The 15,956-nt window shown below is 43.6% G+C and overlaps 3 protein-coding genes across 3 annotated transcripts in view; all 3 read right to left on the reverse strand.

The window, feature by feature from the left end:
• The window catches only part of LOC133543944 (adenomatous polyposis coli protein 2-like), a 50,541-nt gene extending 45,999 nt beyond the window's left edge, over positions 1-4,542 (reverse strand). The window contains exons 1-2 of the mRNA XM_061888880.1: positions 4,457-4,542; positions 3,274-3,344 (exon numbers count right to left, since the gene is read on the reverse strand). Coding sequence (XP_061744864.1) covers positions 3,274-3,344; positions 4,457-4,466 — 81 coding nt within the window. The 5' untranslated portion in view covers positions 4,467-4,542. The remainder of the gene's footprint in view (positions 1-3,273; positions 3,345-4,456) is intronic.
• Positions 4,543-7,512: 2,970 nt separating this feature from the next.
• Positions 7,513-8,383, reverse strand: LOC133543430 (helix-loop-helix protein 1-like). Its single transcript, XM_061887991.1, has 2 exons — positions 7,970-8,383; positions 7,513-7,855 (listed from the first exon to the last, which is right to left on the reverse strand). The coding sequence occupies exons 1-2, from the start codon at positions 8,127-8,129 to the stop codon at positions 7,695-7,697; spliced, it is 321 nt and encodes a 106-aa protein (XP_061743975.1). The 5' UTR covers positions 8,130-8,383; the 3' UTR covers positions 7,513-7,694.
• Positions 8,384-10,406: 2,023 nt separating this feature from the next.
• Positions 10,407-14,923, reverse strand: fam174c (family with sequence similarity 174 member C). Its single transcript, XM_061888075.1, has 3 exons — positions 14,499-14,923; positions 10,933-11,052; positions 10,407-10,855 (listed from the first exon to the last, which is right to left on the reverse strand). The coding sequence occupies exons 1-3, from the start codon at positions 14,780-14,782 to the stop codon at positions 10,852-10,854; spliced, it is 408 nt and encodes a 135-aa protein (XP_061744059.1). The 5' UTR covers positions 14,783-14,923; the 3' UTR covers positions 10,407-10,851.
• Positions 14,924-15,956: the final 1,033 nt, after the last annotated feature.

Here is a 15,956-nt window from a genome sequence, read left to right on the forward strand (position 1 = left end):
CGTTATTACACAGTAGCGCAAATTTTCACACTTGCCAATCCTCCCGAAGTTCAGTGCCCCTCCCGAAAATCTCCCGGGGCAAGCATTCTCCCGATTTCCACCCGGACAACAATATTGGGGGCGTGCCTTAAAGGTATTCTCTACAACCTGTCGTCATGTCCGCATTTCCTCCATACAAACAGCGTGCAGGCCCACTGGCATAATATATGTGGCTATAACACACACATAAGTGAATGCAATCATACTTGGTCAACAGCCATACAGGTCACACTGAGGGTGGCCGTATAAACAACTTTAACACTGTTACAAATATGCGCCACACTGTGAACTCACACCAAACAAGAATGACAAACACATTTCGGGAGAACATCTGCACTGTAACATAACAAACACAACAGAACAAATACCCAGAACCCCTTGCAGCACTAACTCTTTCGGGACGATATTTACCTCAGAAGGCTGCAAACAGAAAAGCGGCATTAAATTTGTATTTAAATTTTATTTGATATGCCATTGATAATTATTATTATTTGAAACTCGATTTTGCGTGTCACTATAAAGCAGGGGTCGGGAACCTTTTTGGCTGAGAGAGCCATGAAAGCCAAATATTTCACAAAGTATTTCCGTAACAGCCATACAATATTTTTCAACACTGAATTCAACTAAATTCGTGCATTTTAAGTATGACCAACATTTGTAGAGTACAATAAGTCTCTTATTCTTTTTAACAACATTGTTATTATAAAAGTTAACCAATAACTTCTTACCATTAATGCGACATCTTGAACAGGTGCGGTAGAAAACGGATGGTTGGATTAAAATGCATGAGAATGTTTTATAATTTGAACGTTATTTTTGAAACTGTGATTACCAGCGGAATTATTCATTATTTATCGTGTTAAGCAATGTCAGCTAAGATTTATCTGAGAGCCATATGCAGTCTTCCGGCTGTAGAGCCATAGGTTCCCTACCCGTGGTTTAAGCGTTAGACACCTTTTTACCTGCACTCTGCCTCCCGCTGTTTCCAACATCTACAAAGCAATTAGCTACCGACTTCCACCGACTGATATGGAAGAGTATTACACGGTTTCTCGGCATAGCTCGGTTGGTAGAGTGGCCGTGCTAGCAACCTGAGGGTTCCAGGTTCGATTCCCACTTCCGCCATCCTAGTCACTGCCGTTGTGTCCTTGGGCAAGACACTTTACACACCTGCCCCCAGTGCCACCCACACTAGTTTAAATGTAACTTAGATATTGGGTGTCACTTTGTAAAGCGCTTTGAGTCACTAGAGAAAAGCGCTATATAAATATAATTATCTGAGAGCCATATGCAGTCATCAAAAGAGCCACATCTGGCTCTACAGCCGTAGGTTCCCTACCCCTGCTATAAAGTTATATAAGCCTTGCTTGTTCAATGTTCAATGCAAAACTTGTCTGGGTCCCTATTAAAAGGTTCATTGGTTCAACCCTGGCCCGCGGCTTTGTTCAGTTTTAAATTTCGGCCCACTCTGTATTTGAGTTTGACACCCCTGACATATGACGTCATCGTCTGCGACTTCCGGTAGAGCCAGGGCTTTTCTCCAGTTGCGAACTTTATCGTGGATGTTCTCTACTAAATCCTTTCAGCAAAAATATGGCAATACCGCGAAATGATCAAGTATGACACATAAAATGGACCTGCTATCCCCGTTTAAATAAGAAAATCTCATTTCAGTAGGCCTTTAAGTTCATGCATGTTTTGCATGAACTTACATTCACACTCGGTCGCTTCAAACTCAGTTCGCAGCCGAGTGTGAAGCGACCAGAATGAGAATCAGCACCTCCAAGTCTGAGTCCATGGTTCTCGCCCGGAAAAGGGTGGAATGCCATCTCTGGGTTGGTGAGGAGACCCTGCCCCAAGTGGAGGAGTTCAAGTACCTAGGAGTCTTGTTCACGAGTGAGGGAAGAGTGGATGGTGAGATCGACAGGCGGATCGGTGCGGCGTCTTCAGTAATGCGGATGTTGTACCGATCCGTTGTGGTGAAGAAGGAGCTGAGCCGGAAGGCAAAGCTCTCAATTTACCGGTCGATCTACGTTCCCATCCTCACCTATGGTCATGAGATTTGGGTCATGACCGAAAGGATAAGATCACGGGTACAAGCGGCCGAAATGAGTTTCCTCCGTGGCGGGTCTCTCCCTTAGAGATAGGGTGAGAAGCTCTGCCATCTGGGAGGAACTCAAAGTAAAGTCGCTGCTCCTCCACATGGAGAGGAGCCAGATGAGGTGGTTCGGGCATCTGGTCAGGATGCCACCCGAACGCCTCCCTAGGGAGGTGTTTAGGGCACGTCCAACCGGTAGGAGGCCACGGGGAAGACCCAGGACACGTTGGGAAGACTATGTCTCCCGGCTGGCCTGGGAACGCCTCGGGATCCCCCGGGAAGAGCTAGACGAAGTGGCTGGGGAGAGGGAAGTCTGGGCTTCCCTGCTTAGGCTGCTGCCCCCGCGACCCGACCTCGAATAAGCGGAAGATGATGGATGGATGGATGGATGTTTTGCAATAAAAATAATTAACAGTAAAAAAAAAAAGTTCAATAATATTTTTTTTGTATTCATAACAAGTTCTGACTTGGATTGGACCATTGTATTTTGGGTCATTTCCCAACCAACGTCCTACAACGCAAACACAAGGTTGAAACAATGTGCTTTTCGACAACGTCCTTTCGACCACGCCGATCCAACGTTAAGACGCCGACGTCGTCTCAATTTACAAACACAACAACTTAACGTCGTTTCGAAAGTCCATTTTAATGGACGTGTAAATCAACGTTGTATCAACGTCTTTGTGGTCTTCGATGTTTTGACCTACATTTTCAAACATTTACGCACAAACGGTAACAAAGTCCCCTTCCCCAAGCTTGCATCCTTACATGATTTCTTTATTTATTTATTTTTTACATCATTCCAAAGCTGACCAGTTTTCATGCTTGATATTTTTTTTGCACCCAAAATGAATCGAACTGTGACCTTAAAATTTGCATCGATACGCCCCTGATAAATATCGATAATATAAGACGGATACATGATACACAGCACAAAGAGAGAAAAAAATCCTCCATTGTCATCATTTCTGCATCCTCCATTTTCCACCTCGCATCCATCGTCATTCCTCCATCTTATGCACCCCCCCCCCCCCCCCCCAAACCCACATATAATAATTAAATAACATAAAACGTGCATCAAAAGCAAACATCAATAAAATGTCTTATATTAAAAAAATAACCCAAAAAATTCTGACCTTTAGAGGAGCGTCCTGGGCTCGTGTCCTCTGCAACCGAACCGAACCGGGCCGACGACCACGACGAGGATCTCCAGGGTGGGGAAAAGTGCGTGGGTGGGTGGTTAGTCGCGGGTGGGGTGGTAAGGTCGTCCCGTTAACCCGGTTCGTACCGAGCTAGGATGCAAGGTGAGCCACTCGATCCATGTCAGTGTGCACGCAGCACCTTTGTGTGCGTGTGTGTGTGTGTGTGTTGGCTTCGGCATGCCGAAAAGAGCCGAAGATGCACGAAGGAGGAGGGGACCGGAGGAGCGCGAACGAGAGGAGTCAATACTAAACTTTTCTTTTTTTTTGTTCTTTATTAGTCTTAGTGACGTCATTGCCAAGCTACCTGGTAAAAGTCGACAATAATAAAGATAATACGTCATGGCGATGTGGCCATTTTATTTTGAAGGGCGACTTCCGGTGACTGCATCTTAAAATAAAATGTCCGTTTTGTATGTTTTCTGTGTGTATTTGTATGAAAAGTGTTAACGAAATATTACGACTCGGTAAAAGTCGATATTAATAAAGATAATACGTCATGGCGATGTGGCCGTTTTATTTTGGAGGGCGACTTCCGGTGACTGCATTCAAAAAATAAAATGTCCGTTTTGTCTGTTTTTTTGTTTGTATTTGTATAAAAAGTGTTAACGAAATATTACGTCTTCACTTACAGGACGTTGTAGTGGTCTAGAACCGCTACACAAGTCCACTTAAATCCGAAAACCGCAGCTGGTACTTGGCACACAACAACACAACTTCCGGTTTTTCTAATATTGCTGAGTCATCGAGTTAGACTGATGATTTTTTATTTATTTTTTTATTTTATTTTTATTTTAAAGAAGCAGGTCGTTTAAAACAGGGGTCGGCAACCTAAAATGTTGAAAGAGCCATATTGGACCAAAAATACAAAAACAAATATGTCTGGAGCCGCAAAAAATGATAAGCCATATTACATACAGATAATGTGTCCTGAGATATAAATTGAATCAAGAGGACTTAAAAGAAACTAAATGAGCTCAAATATAGCTACAAATGAGGCATAATGATGCAATATAGTTAGCCTAAATAGCATGTTAGCATCGATTAGCTTGCAGTCATGCAGTGACCAAATATGTCTGATTAGCACTCAACACAAGTCAATAACATCAACAAAACTCACCTTGGTGCATTCACGCACAACGTTAAAAGTTTGGTGGACAAAATGAGACGGAAAAGAAGCGGCATAAAACACGTCTTAGAAAGTCGGAGAAGGTTACAGACGTAAACAAACTACGATGAGTTTAAGGACCGCCAGAATTAGTAGGAGAAAACGGTGCTCGCCAAATACTCGAATTTAATAAAACAGTGTGCTTTATAACAATTAGGGAGGTTTTGTGTCATGTTTGTCTGACAGAAACCATATTAATCATATTTTTTTCCCATCATCTTTTTCCATTTTTCATACATTTTTGAAAAAGCTCCAGAGAGCCACCAGGGCGGCGCTAAAGAGTTTAAGAGCCGCGGGTTGCCTACCCCCGGTTTAGATAGACTTCTGTGTTCTATGACTAATGTTACCAAAAAGATATTATAGCAACAAAACAAAAAAATTAGCACTAATGTACTGTAACTTTTCTTACTAAATGTATTCTTTCTTTCTATTTTGGGAGGGAAAAAAATGTACTCCATGTAATTGCAAATTATGTTAACTTTAAATATTGTCTAATTGTGCAAAAATAAATGATTAAACATTCAAACCCTTTTTTAAATGTAAATAAATAGTAATAATAATGATTGGAAAGCAAGTTATCCATCAAACTGTGCAATGTAAAAGTAGAAATGGATTTAAAAATAATAATACATTTTATTTGTAAAAAAAACACAAACACTTAACATAGAGTAAAACAACCTCAAAGTGCTACAATGTATTAAAAAAATTAAAATGACAATAAAAAGATAATAAAAAAATAAAAAATAAAAACTAGAACAGCCTAATAGCTAGAACTACTACGCATATATAAAAAAAAAAAAAGTTTTTTTTTAAAAGAAGGGTTTTTAAGCCTTTTTTAAAAGCATCCACAGTCTGTGGTGTCCTCAGGTGGTCAGGGAGAGCGTTCCACAGACTGGGAGCGCCCGGTTTCCCATTGTTGGTAGCTTTCATAGTAAAATTGTGAAATTGACTGTGTTTTTTACAGCATTTTTCTCTAAATAGAAAAAAACAGTAGTTGTTTTTACTGTGATAAACTGTGGTGCTGTTTTGGCATTTACAGTAATACACTGAAAAATCTACAGTTAGCGATTTACGTTTAAAAAAAACACAGACAAACTGTCAGCTCAGGTGCCAAAATGTTACTGTAAAATTGCAGGTTTTTTTTTTTTATTTACAGAAATTTTTTAAATATTTTACAGTAAAATTCTGGCAACTGAGCTGGCTTTTTTTAACATAAAAACAGCAGTACTGTTTTCCCATTTACAGTAATATACACTACATTTTGAGGTGAAATTATTTACATTTTAGTTTAAAATGCATAAAAAAAATGTGTAATGGTATTCACTGTTAGAAGCGGCCCCCTGGGGCCAAACATAACTGCCATGGGGCCCTCAATGAGAACCACTTCGACACCTCTCGTCTAAGAGATGCTAGCTGTGAAAAGTAAAAAGCGTAAAAAAAAATATATTACAAAAAGGCAATTCTAGCTTTAAAAAACGTAAAGAAGCACATGTAAAAATGCCAATTAAAAGCCTAAATGACTGAGTTAATCATATAAAATGTTGCCGCATATTCCTGGCCCCTTCCTGCTCAGTCACTGATAAAAATATAAATGGTAAATTTCCTTATATCCTCATTGTCTGTCGTGGCTTGCAGGATTAGTGCTGGGCTGGTAGACAGTCTGAGGAAGATCTGCAAATTGTTGTTTTAATTTATGTTATATTTGTTGTTATGAATACAAAAAAAAATTATTGAACTTTTTTTTTTTTACTCTTAATTGTTTTTATTTCAAAACATGCATGAACTTAAAGGCCTACTGAAATGAGATTTTCTTATTCAAACGGGGATAGCAGGTCCATTCTATGTGTCATACTTGATCATTTCGCGATATTGCAATATTTTTGCTGAAAGGATTTAGGAGAGAACATCCACGATAAAGTTCGCAACTTTTGGTCGCTAATAAAAAAGCCTTGCCTGTACCGGAAGTAGCAGACGATGTGCGCGTGACGTCAGGGGTTGTGGAGCTCCTCACATTTGAACATTGTTTACAATCATGGCCACAAGCAGCAAGAGCGATTCGGACCGAGAAAGCGACGATTTCCCCATTAATTTGAGCAAGGATGAAAGATTCGTGGAAGAAGAAAGTGAGAGCGAAGGACTACAAAAAAAAGACGAGGGCAGTGGGAGCGATTTAGATGTTATTAGACACATTTACTAGGATAATTCTGTAAAATCCCTTATCTGCTTATTGTATTACTAGTGTTTTAGTGAGATTATATGGTCGTACCTGAAAGTCGGAGGGGTCTGGTGACCGCCAGTGTTTCTGAGGGAAGCCACGTTTCTCGACGAGGCGAAGCGAAGACAGCCGTTGGGGCCGGGCTGAGATTTTTTTTTTCCCCCTCCACCACAGTGGAATCATCCCACGTTCGGGGGCGGCCGGTCGGAGGAGGCAAGAGAGTCCGCAGCTGCCTCTTTGACAGGTGCACGAGGAACGACGCAAGCTCTCTGCTCATGTCTACGGTAAGAGCCGACTTATTACCATTTTCTCGCCGAAACCTGCTGGTTGACATGTGGTAGGGAACCGTGTTCGCTTGACCGCTCTGTTCCATAGTAAAGCTTCACCGTCATCTTTTGGGAATGTAAACAAGTAAACACCGGCTGTGTTTGTGTCGCTAAAGGCGGCCGCAATACACCGCTTCCCACCTACATCTTTCTTCTTTGACGTCTCCATTATTCATTGAACAAATTGCAAAAGATTCAGCAACATAGATGTCCAGAATACTGTGTAATTATGCGATTAAAGCAGACGACTTATAGCTGGGATCGGGCTGGAACAAAATGTCTGCTACAATCCAATGTTTTCAACAGGATACTTTGCGGGAAATTTAAAATTGCAATTTAGTAAACTAAAAAGGCCATATTGGCATGTGTTGCAATGTTAATATTTCATCATTGATATATAAACTATCAGACTGCGTGGTCTATAGTAGTGGGTTTCAGTAGGCCTTTAAAACACGACAAAAACAAAATCACATCACCAAGGGTTCCTTTTATTTTGAAAGGAAGCATATCTGGTTACGGAAGATCCTGAATAGAACCACATATTGACATCCGTGTGAATATCACACTATATTAAAGCTGGTCACGTGACCGCGAGTGTCCAGGTAGGGGAGGGGCTTCCAAGCTCCGCCCACTGCAGGAGGGGGCGGCCCTATTCCAGGAGGCGGTCCAGGAAGTGGATGTAGCGCAGAGCCAGGCGCAGCGTCTCGTTCTTGCTCAGCTTCCGGTCGGGTGGGTACGTGGGAATGAGGCGGCGCAGCTCGGCGAACGCTCCGTTGACGCTGTGTCGGCCGCCGGTAACGCCCTGGCGGCCTGTGACGTAATAAGCCCGGAATTAAAGCTAACAAGGCCTGTGACGTAAACGGGAAGAAGCCCGGAATGAGAGCGAACATCACGTGATTACTCCGGGCAGGGAAGTCGACGTACCGTGTGCTGCTGCTGCTGCTTCCGCCCGGCGTCCGCTACTTCCGTACGTCATGGCGGCGGGGGTTCTCGACGACAACAACAGTGCTTCTGTGGCGTCCCGAAACTCCTTTTTATAGCCGCCCGGTCGCTGGTGTGTGGGTGTTCTCCACGCCGTTGCCATGGCGACGCCCCGTAAGCGTAACAGTCCAATTACTTCCAAACACAGAGGAGCACCCGTGGGACCTGCTGGGGGGCGGGGCGGGACACGCCCCCTAACTCCGCCCCGTCACTTTTTCATTATTACATAAAGCTTTATTTATAAATTTTGCCAAACAATTGAGAAATAATAATAATCGAAATAAGTACAAAAATCGCCCGTGTTCGTTTGTCGCTCGTGACGTCACGTGGTGCTGGCTGTCCGGTGTGAGAGTCAGCTGACAGCTTTCCCACAGTTGTTTAGGCGCGAGGGGGCGTGGACTGATAAGGATCTCAGCCAATCAGACGCCGGCGCCGAGTCCCGGAGGAGGCAAGGGGGCGTGGCTCTTTAGTTTCAATTAGTGTGTGACGCCATTAGATGATCAGTTCACACCACTTTTTTTATGACGCTTTCATCTTCTCAGGATGCCTTTATAATACAATAAGTACTATTATTAAAGGCCTACTGAAACCCACTACTACCCACCACGCAGTCCGATAGTTTATATATCAATGATGAAATATTAACATTGCAACACATGCCAATATGGCCGGTTAAGTTTACTAAATTGCAATTTTAAATTTTGCACGGAAGTATCCTGCTAAAACGTTGCGGTATAATGGTGCGCGTGACGTCACGGATTGTAGAAGACAATTTGTTCCAGCGCCGTTCACAGCTATAAGTCTGTTTTTATCGCATAATTCCATGGTATTATGGACATCTGTGTTGCTGAATCTTTTGCAATTTGTTCAATGAATAATGGAGACGTCAAAGAGGAAAGCTGTAGGTGGGAAGCGGTGTATTGCGGCCGCCTTTAGCGACACAAACACAGCCGGTGTTTCATTGTTTACATTCCCGAAAGACGACGGTGAAGCTTTATTAAGGAACGGAGCGGTCAAGCGAACACGGTTCCCTACCACATGTCAACCGGCAGGTTTCGGTGAGAAAATGGTGGTAATAGACGGCGTGGCGCAGTGGGAGAGTAGCTGTGCGCGACCCGTGGGTCCCTGGTTCAATCCCCACCTCGTACCAACCTCGTCACGTCCGTTGTGTCCTGAGCAAGACAGTTCACCCTTGCTCCTGATGGGTGCTGGTTAGCGCCTTGCATGGCAGCTCCCTCCATCAGTGTGTGAATGTGTGTGTGAATGGGTAAATGTGGAAGCAGTGTCAAAGCGCTTTGAGTACCTCGAAGGTAGAAAAGCGCTATACAAGTACAACCCTTTTATTTATTTATTTAATAAGTCGGTTCTTACCGTAGACATGAGCGGAGAGCTCGCGTTGTTCCTCCTGCACTTGTCAAAGAGGCAGCTGTGGACTCTCTTGCCTCCTACCACCGGCCGCCCCCGACCGTCGGATGCTTCCACCGAGGAGGGGGAAACAAAAAATAAAAAAATCTCAGCCCAGCCCCACCGGCCACCTTCGCCTCGTCGAGAAACGTGTTTTCCTTCGGAGACACTGGCGGTCACCACATCCGTGGCCAGACCCCTCCGGGTTTTTTTTCCCCCTGCTGTGCCAAATTCCGTTGACAAAAGTGCCAGGTTTACGCCACTTTCTTGCCGCACACTATTGGATTGGACCACACACAAAGTACAGTGTATTATGCAGCGATCATTTCGAAAGATTGTGTTTCGAAGAGGGTCCCTTGCGAAGGGCAGAGATGGGCATCGCCACCACCCGTCGACTGGTGCTGAAGAAAGTTGCGGGGCCGACCTTCAGGTTGTACTGGTACGACCATATAATCTTACTAAAACACTAATAACACAATAAGCAGATAAGGGATTTTCCAGAATTATTCTAGTAAATGTGTCTAATAACATCTGAATCGCTCCCACTGTATAGTCTTTTTTTTTTTTTTCTAGTCCTTCACTCTCACTTTCCTCATCCACAAATCTTTCATCCTTGCTCAAATAATTGGGGAAATCGTCGCTTTCTCGGTACGAATCGCTCTCGCTGCTGGTGGCCATGATTGTAAACAATGTTCAGATGTGAGGAGCTCCACAACCCGTGATGTCACGCGCACATCGTCTGCTACTTCCTGTACAGGCAAGGCTTTTTTATTAGCGACCAAAAGTTGTGAACTTTATCGTGGATGTTCTCTACTAAATCCTTTCAGCAAAAATATGGCAATATCGCGAAATGATCAAGTATGACGGATAGAATGGACCTGCTATCCCCGTTTAAATAAGTAGGCCTTTAACATATTCACTTCCAATACTTATTATAGCCGTCAGGGAAGAATTGATGAAATTACACGGAAAAAAATACAATGAATAAACTTTTAATATTTTCATTTACAAAAGTAGCAATTAGGAAATAATTTAACTTCAAACGTTTTGGTCATGGCGGCACACCGATACCTGCTGGTCAGCATCAGTATCGCACCTGAGGACCGCTACCCCTCCCACAGTGAAAAAAAAAAAAAAAAAAAGATTATTTGATTGTTTTAGCGTGATGTTCCACGCTACATTAGCCACGGTGCTAAGCATGGCAACATGCGGCAAAAACCCCCGCCAGAGTCATTTGGACCAATCACAAGCCGTCAAAACTGGAAGTGTGAGTGAGCTGACTCCGCCTCCTCATTCAGCAAGAAAGAAAAAAAAAAACGTCACAACGTCATCGACACATGTTAGAAAAATACTTTTTCTTCTTTGGTGTTTGGTCCTCGTTCTCCCTCTGGAAGTCGTCGTCGTCGTCTTCAACGAGGCGTTCATCTAAAAGAACACACACACACGTCAGGTCAAAGGTCACGTGCCTGTTTTGAGCGTGGTCTTCGCGTGCGACCCCTGACCTGCGCAGGTTGCGAGCATCGTACAGTGTGTTGTCCTCGTCGCTCTCCACCGCTTCCATCTCAAACGAGTCCGAGTGGGCCAGCAGCCCGTACTTTTTCCTGTGGGTGGGCTTCTTCAGCCTGACACACACACGCACACACACACACACACACACACACACACACACACACACACACACACACACACACACACACGCACACACAAATCTTGTGAGAATATGTATTTTGACAAAATGTTCATTTACAAAAAAACTCAAGTTTTCTGTACAATCTGCCATTTTTACAGTGTATTTCAGGGTGCTCAGTAGTGCCCCCTGGAAAGTGAAAATGACGTGCCACCAGTACCGTATTTCCTTGAATTGCCGCCGGGGCGCTAATTAATTTAAAACCTCTTCTCACTCCTGCGCTTACCAAAGGCATGCGGTAAAAGTAAGCATGCGCTAATTATTTTTAAACCTCTTCTCACTTACCAAAGGCATGCAGTAAAAATTTGAGTGTGATGTAAGCTTGGGACCTTAAATCCTACTAAATAGTTTAATAATTAATCTTCTTCCCTTTATGCGATTTCAAATTACCGGTACTTACTCGTGACGTCACAGGGTTGACTAAGCATGCCGAGTTTGACCCGGCAGTAATTCAAGTCAGGCGCATACTATATACCCTGCGGCAATTCAATCAATCAATCAATCAATGTTTATTTATATAGCCCTAAATCACAAATGTCTCAAAGGACTGTGCAAACCACTACGACTACGACATCCTCGGAAGAACCCACATAAGGGCAAGGAGAATTCACACCCAGTGGGACGCCAGTGACAATGATGACTATGAGAACCTTGGAGAGGACCTCAAATGTGGGCAACACCCCCCCCCCCCTCTAGGGGACCAGAAGCAATGGATGTCGAGCGGGTCTAACATGATACTGTGAAAGTTCAATCCATAGTGGCTCCAACACAGCCGCGAGAGTTCAGTTCAAAGCAGATCCAAGACAGCAGCGAGAGTCCCGTCCACAGGAAACCATCCCAAGCGGAGTTGGATCAGTGGCGTAGAGATGTCCCCAACCGATACACAGGCGAGCGGTCCATTCTGCGTCCCGACTCTGGACAGCCAGTACTTCATCCATGGTCATCGGACCGGACCCCCTCCACAAGGGAGAGGGGGGACGGAGGAGAAAAGGAAAGGAAGCGGCAGATCAACTGGTCTAAAAAGGAGGTCTATTTAAAGGCTAGAGCAGGGGTAGGGAACCTATGGCTCTAGAGCCAGATGTGGCTCTTTTCATGACTGCATCTGACTCTCGGATAAATCTGAGCTGAGATTGCTTAACATGATAAGTAATGAATAATTCCTTTTGTAACAAGTGTTAAAAATAATGTTCAAAACATAAACCATTCTCATGCATTTTTAGTCCATCCATCCGTTTACTACCGCACCTGTTCAAGAAGTTGCATTAAGAAGTTATTTATTATTGGTTAGTGTGAGGCTTGTCCTCCTGGGGGTTCTTCAGACCACCAAGCACCGACATGAGAGCCTGTTTCAGGGTTACAATATTGTTTTATTTTTCAATAAGTCTCTCAGTTGCTTTCCAGCAATTGTATTTTTCTCTTTCGTTCTCGCTCGCCCTCTGGCTCCAGCCCCAACCCCGTCTCTACGCCTGGCTGCTGCTTATAACAGAGCGACAGGTGATTAGATAACAAGAATCAGGTGAGCCATGCCATGTAGAGTGGCCGTGCCAGCAACTTGAGGGTTGCAGGTTCGATTCCCGCTTGCGCCATCCTAGTCACTGCCGTTGTGTCCTTGCGCAAGGCACTTTACCCACCTGCTCCCAGTGCCACCCACACTGGTTTAAATGTAACTTAGATATTGGGTTTCACTATGTAAAGCGCTTTGAGTCACTAGAGAAAAGCGCTATATAAATATAATTCACTTCACTTCACTTCCATCTACGCACCTGTCGCTGATTTCGAGGCCGGTCCTGGCACACCCCAGTTCGCTGCAGGCCCGCGGGCCACCCCCCCCCTTCCACAGTTAGCTTCAGAATAACAACGTTATTACAAAGAATAAGAGACCTATTATACTCTAGAAATGTTGGTCTTACTTAAAAATGCACGCGTTTAGTTGTGTTCAGTGTTAAAAAAAATACTATATGGGTCTTACTGGCACATCCCAGTTCGCTGCAGGCCCACGGGCCACCCCCCTTCCACAGTTAGCTTCAGAATAACAATGTTATTACAAAGAATAAGAGACCTATTATACTCTAGAAATGTTGGTCTTACTTAAAAATGCACGCGTTTAGTTGTGTTCAGTGTTAAAAAAAAATACTATATGGCTCTTACTGGCACATCCCAGTTTGCTGCAGGCCCGCGGGCCACCCCCCTTCCACAGTTAGCTTCAGAATAACTATGTTATTACAAAGAATAAGAGACGTATTATACTCTAGAAAAGTTGGTCTTACTTAAAAATGCACGCGTTTAGTTGTGTTCAGTGTTAAAAAAAATACTATATGGGTCTTACTGGCACACCCCAGTTCGCTGCAGGCCCACGGGCCACCCCCCTTCCACAGTTAGCTTCAGAATAACAATGTTATTACAAAGAATAAGAGACGTATTATACTCTAGAAAAGTTGGTCTTACTTAAAAATGCACGCGTTTTGTTGTGTTCAGTGTTAAAAAAAAATACTATATGGCTCTTACTGGCACATCCCAGTTTGCTGCAGGCCCGCGGGCCACCCCCCTTCCACAGTTAGCTTCAGAATAACAATGTTATTACAAAGAATAAGAGACCTATTATACTCTAGAAAAGTTGGTCTTACTTAAAAATGCACGCGTTTAGTTGTGTTCAGTGTTAAAAAAAAAATATTATGTGGCTCTTACGGAAATACATTTTAAAATATTTTGCTTTTTGGCTTTCTCAGCCAAAAAGGTTCCCGACCCCTGGGCTGGAGTATACAAATGAGTTTTAAGGTGAGACAATTCAAGGAAATACGGTATATTATTGTCAGGAAATATAGTAAATCATGAAAATGGCCGCCGTGTGGCGGGGCTCTCCCTTAGAGATAGGGTGAGAAGCTCTGTCATCCGGGAGGAACTCAAAGTAAAGCCGCTGCTCCTCCACATGGAGAGGAGCCAGATGAGGTGGTTCGGGCATCTGGTCAGGATGCCACCCGAACGCCTCCCGAGGGAGGTGTTTAGGGCACGTCCAACAGGTAGGAGGTCACGGGGAAGACCCAGGACACGTTGGGAAGACTATGTCTCCCGGCCTGGGAAGGCCTCGGGATCCCCCGGGAAGAGCTAGACGAAGTGGCTGGGGAGAGGGAAGTATGGGCTTCCCTGCTTAGGCTGCTGCCCACGCGACCCGACCTCGGATAAGCGGAAGAAGGTGGATGGATGGATGAAAATGTCCTTTTTTTTTTTTTTTTGCTTCCTGTGCAATCTTGAATTTTAACTGTCGAGTGTTCGTTCCCCAGGCTTGAAGGAATTCATTATTTTCCAATGCTAACTCCACATTTCGCTGGCATTGGCGTAACAAAATGAATGTATTGATTGTTCCTAGTCGGGCAGCAAACTCACCGCACAGCCCGAATAATGAAGTAGAGGACCCCGACGCCGGTGAAAGCGATGAGGACGTACAAGGCCCGCTGGAACATGGAACTGTCCACGTTGAAGCCGTTAAACAGACCCGGGTGGTTCCTCGCACCGCCGCTGCTCTGGTTCTGCCCGCCACTGTGGTTCAAGGCGGCTTTAAGTTCCGTGCCGCCGCCGCCGCCGCCGACGCCGACGTCGGCCTCCGCCACCAGGAAGAAGAGCCAACAGAGCGGCACCAGGAGAACCGCGAACAGCGTGGTCGTCGACATTGTAAACAAACACAAAAATACACAAAAGTGGTAAAAGTCCCAACGAAACCGAGCTGGTTAACGCGATGCTTTGTTGACAAAAGTACACGCCAACCAGGAAGTGGACGACCACTGTCTGTGACGTCATCATACGTTTCAAACGCTCCAAAAAATAAATACTACTGAACTAACATTACTTATAATACACAACAAACAGCTGCTCTTTTTATTTTTGTTATTAATTTTGTTTGTATTTTCCCTGAATATAAAATAAGCACACTAAGTGGAAATCACGACACAAGTACCAAGGAAGAAAACATGTTTTACAAACTCGCAGCGCCCCCAGCGGCCATTTGAGGTTGTACACAAACTCGTGACGTCACCGTGCCGATGGAGTGGTAATAATAATATTCAGTGTAACAATAATTGTGTCGTTACTGTGCTATAAAATAACTAAGCGTAAGTTAGAGTGGTTCTCGTGTGTTTTAATGGAGGAGTGGTTTGGTAAAGGGTCAACAAAGAATCTTAATTTGTTTGACAAAAGTACACGGCAACCAGGAAGTACAGGGTCACTGTTTGTGACGTCATCATACGTCTCAAACGCTACACAAAATGTAAAATTACTTCCAGATTAAAATTATTTACTGAACTTGTGTGAGCCTATGGCTTTGCACTTTTGTTTTATATATATATATATATATATATATATACATATATATATATATATATATATATATGCACATACATATATGTGGCTCTGCGATGAGGTGGCGACTTGTCCAGGGTGTACTCTGCCTTCCGCCCGATTGTAGCTGAGATAGGAACAGCGACCCCCGCGACCCCAAAGGGAATAAGCGGTTGAAAATGGATGGATGGATATATACATATATATATATATTTATACACATATATATATATATATATATATTTATACACATATATATATATATATATATATGTATATATATATATATATATATATATATATATATATATATATATATATATATATATATATATATATATATATATATATATATATATATATATATATATATATATATGTATATATATAGTGACGGCGTGGCGCAGTGGAAGAGTGGCCGTGCGCAACCCGAGGGTCCCTGGTTCAAATCCCACCTAGTACCAACCTCGTCACGTCCGTTGTGTCCTGAGCAAGACACTTCACCCTTGC

The sequence above is a fragment of the Nerophis ophidion genome, linkage group LG26 (assembly GCF_033978795.1).
Source record: "Nerophis ophidion isolate RoL-2023_Sa linkage group LG26, RoL_Noph_v1.0, whole genome shotgun sequence".
NCBI classification, from domain to species: Eukaryota; Metazoa; Chordata; class Actinopteri; order Syngnathiformes; family Syngnathidae; genus Nerophis; species Nerophis ophidion.

What these genes read in the sequence shown, in the direction of transcription:
- LOC133543430 (XM_061887991.1), bottom strand. Translation starts at nt 8,129, where the DNA reads ATGGCAACGGCGTGGAGAACACCCACACACCAGCGACCGGGCGGCTAT. An exon ending in AGCAGCAGCAGCAGCACACG is followed by an intron (nt 7,856 to 7,969) that starts GTACGTCGACTT and finishes ATTACGTCACAG; the next exon opens with GCCGCCAGGGCGTTACCGGC.
- fam174c (XM_061888075.1), bottom strand. Translation starts at nt 14,782, where the DNA reads ATGTCGACGACCACGCTGTTCGCGGTTCTCCTGGTGCCGCTCTGTTGG. An exon ending in TTCATTATTCGGGCTGTGCG is followed by an intron (nt 11,053 to 14,498) that starts GTGAGTTTGCTG and finishes TGTGTGTGTCAG; the next exon opens with GCTGAAGAAGCCCACCCACA.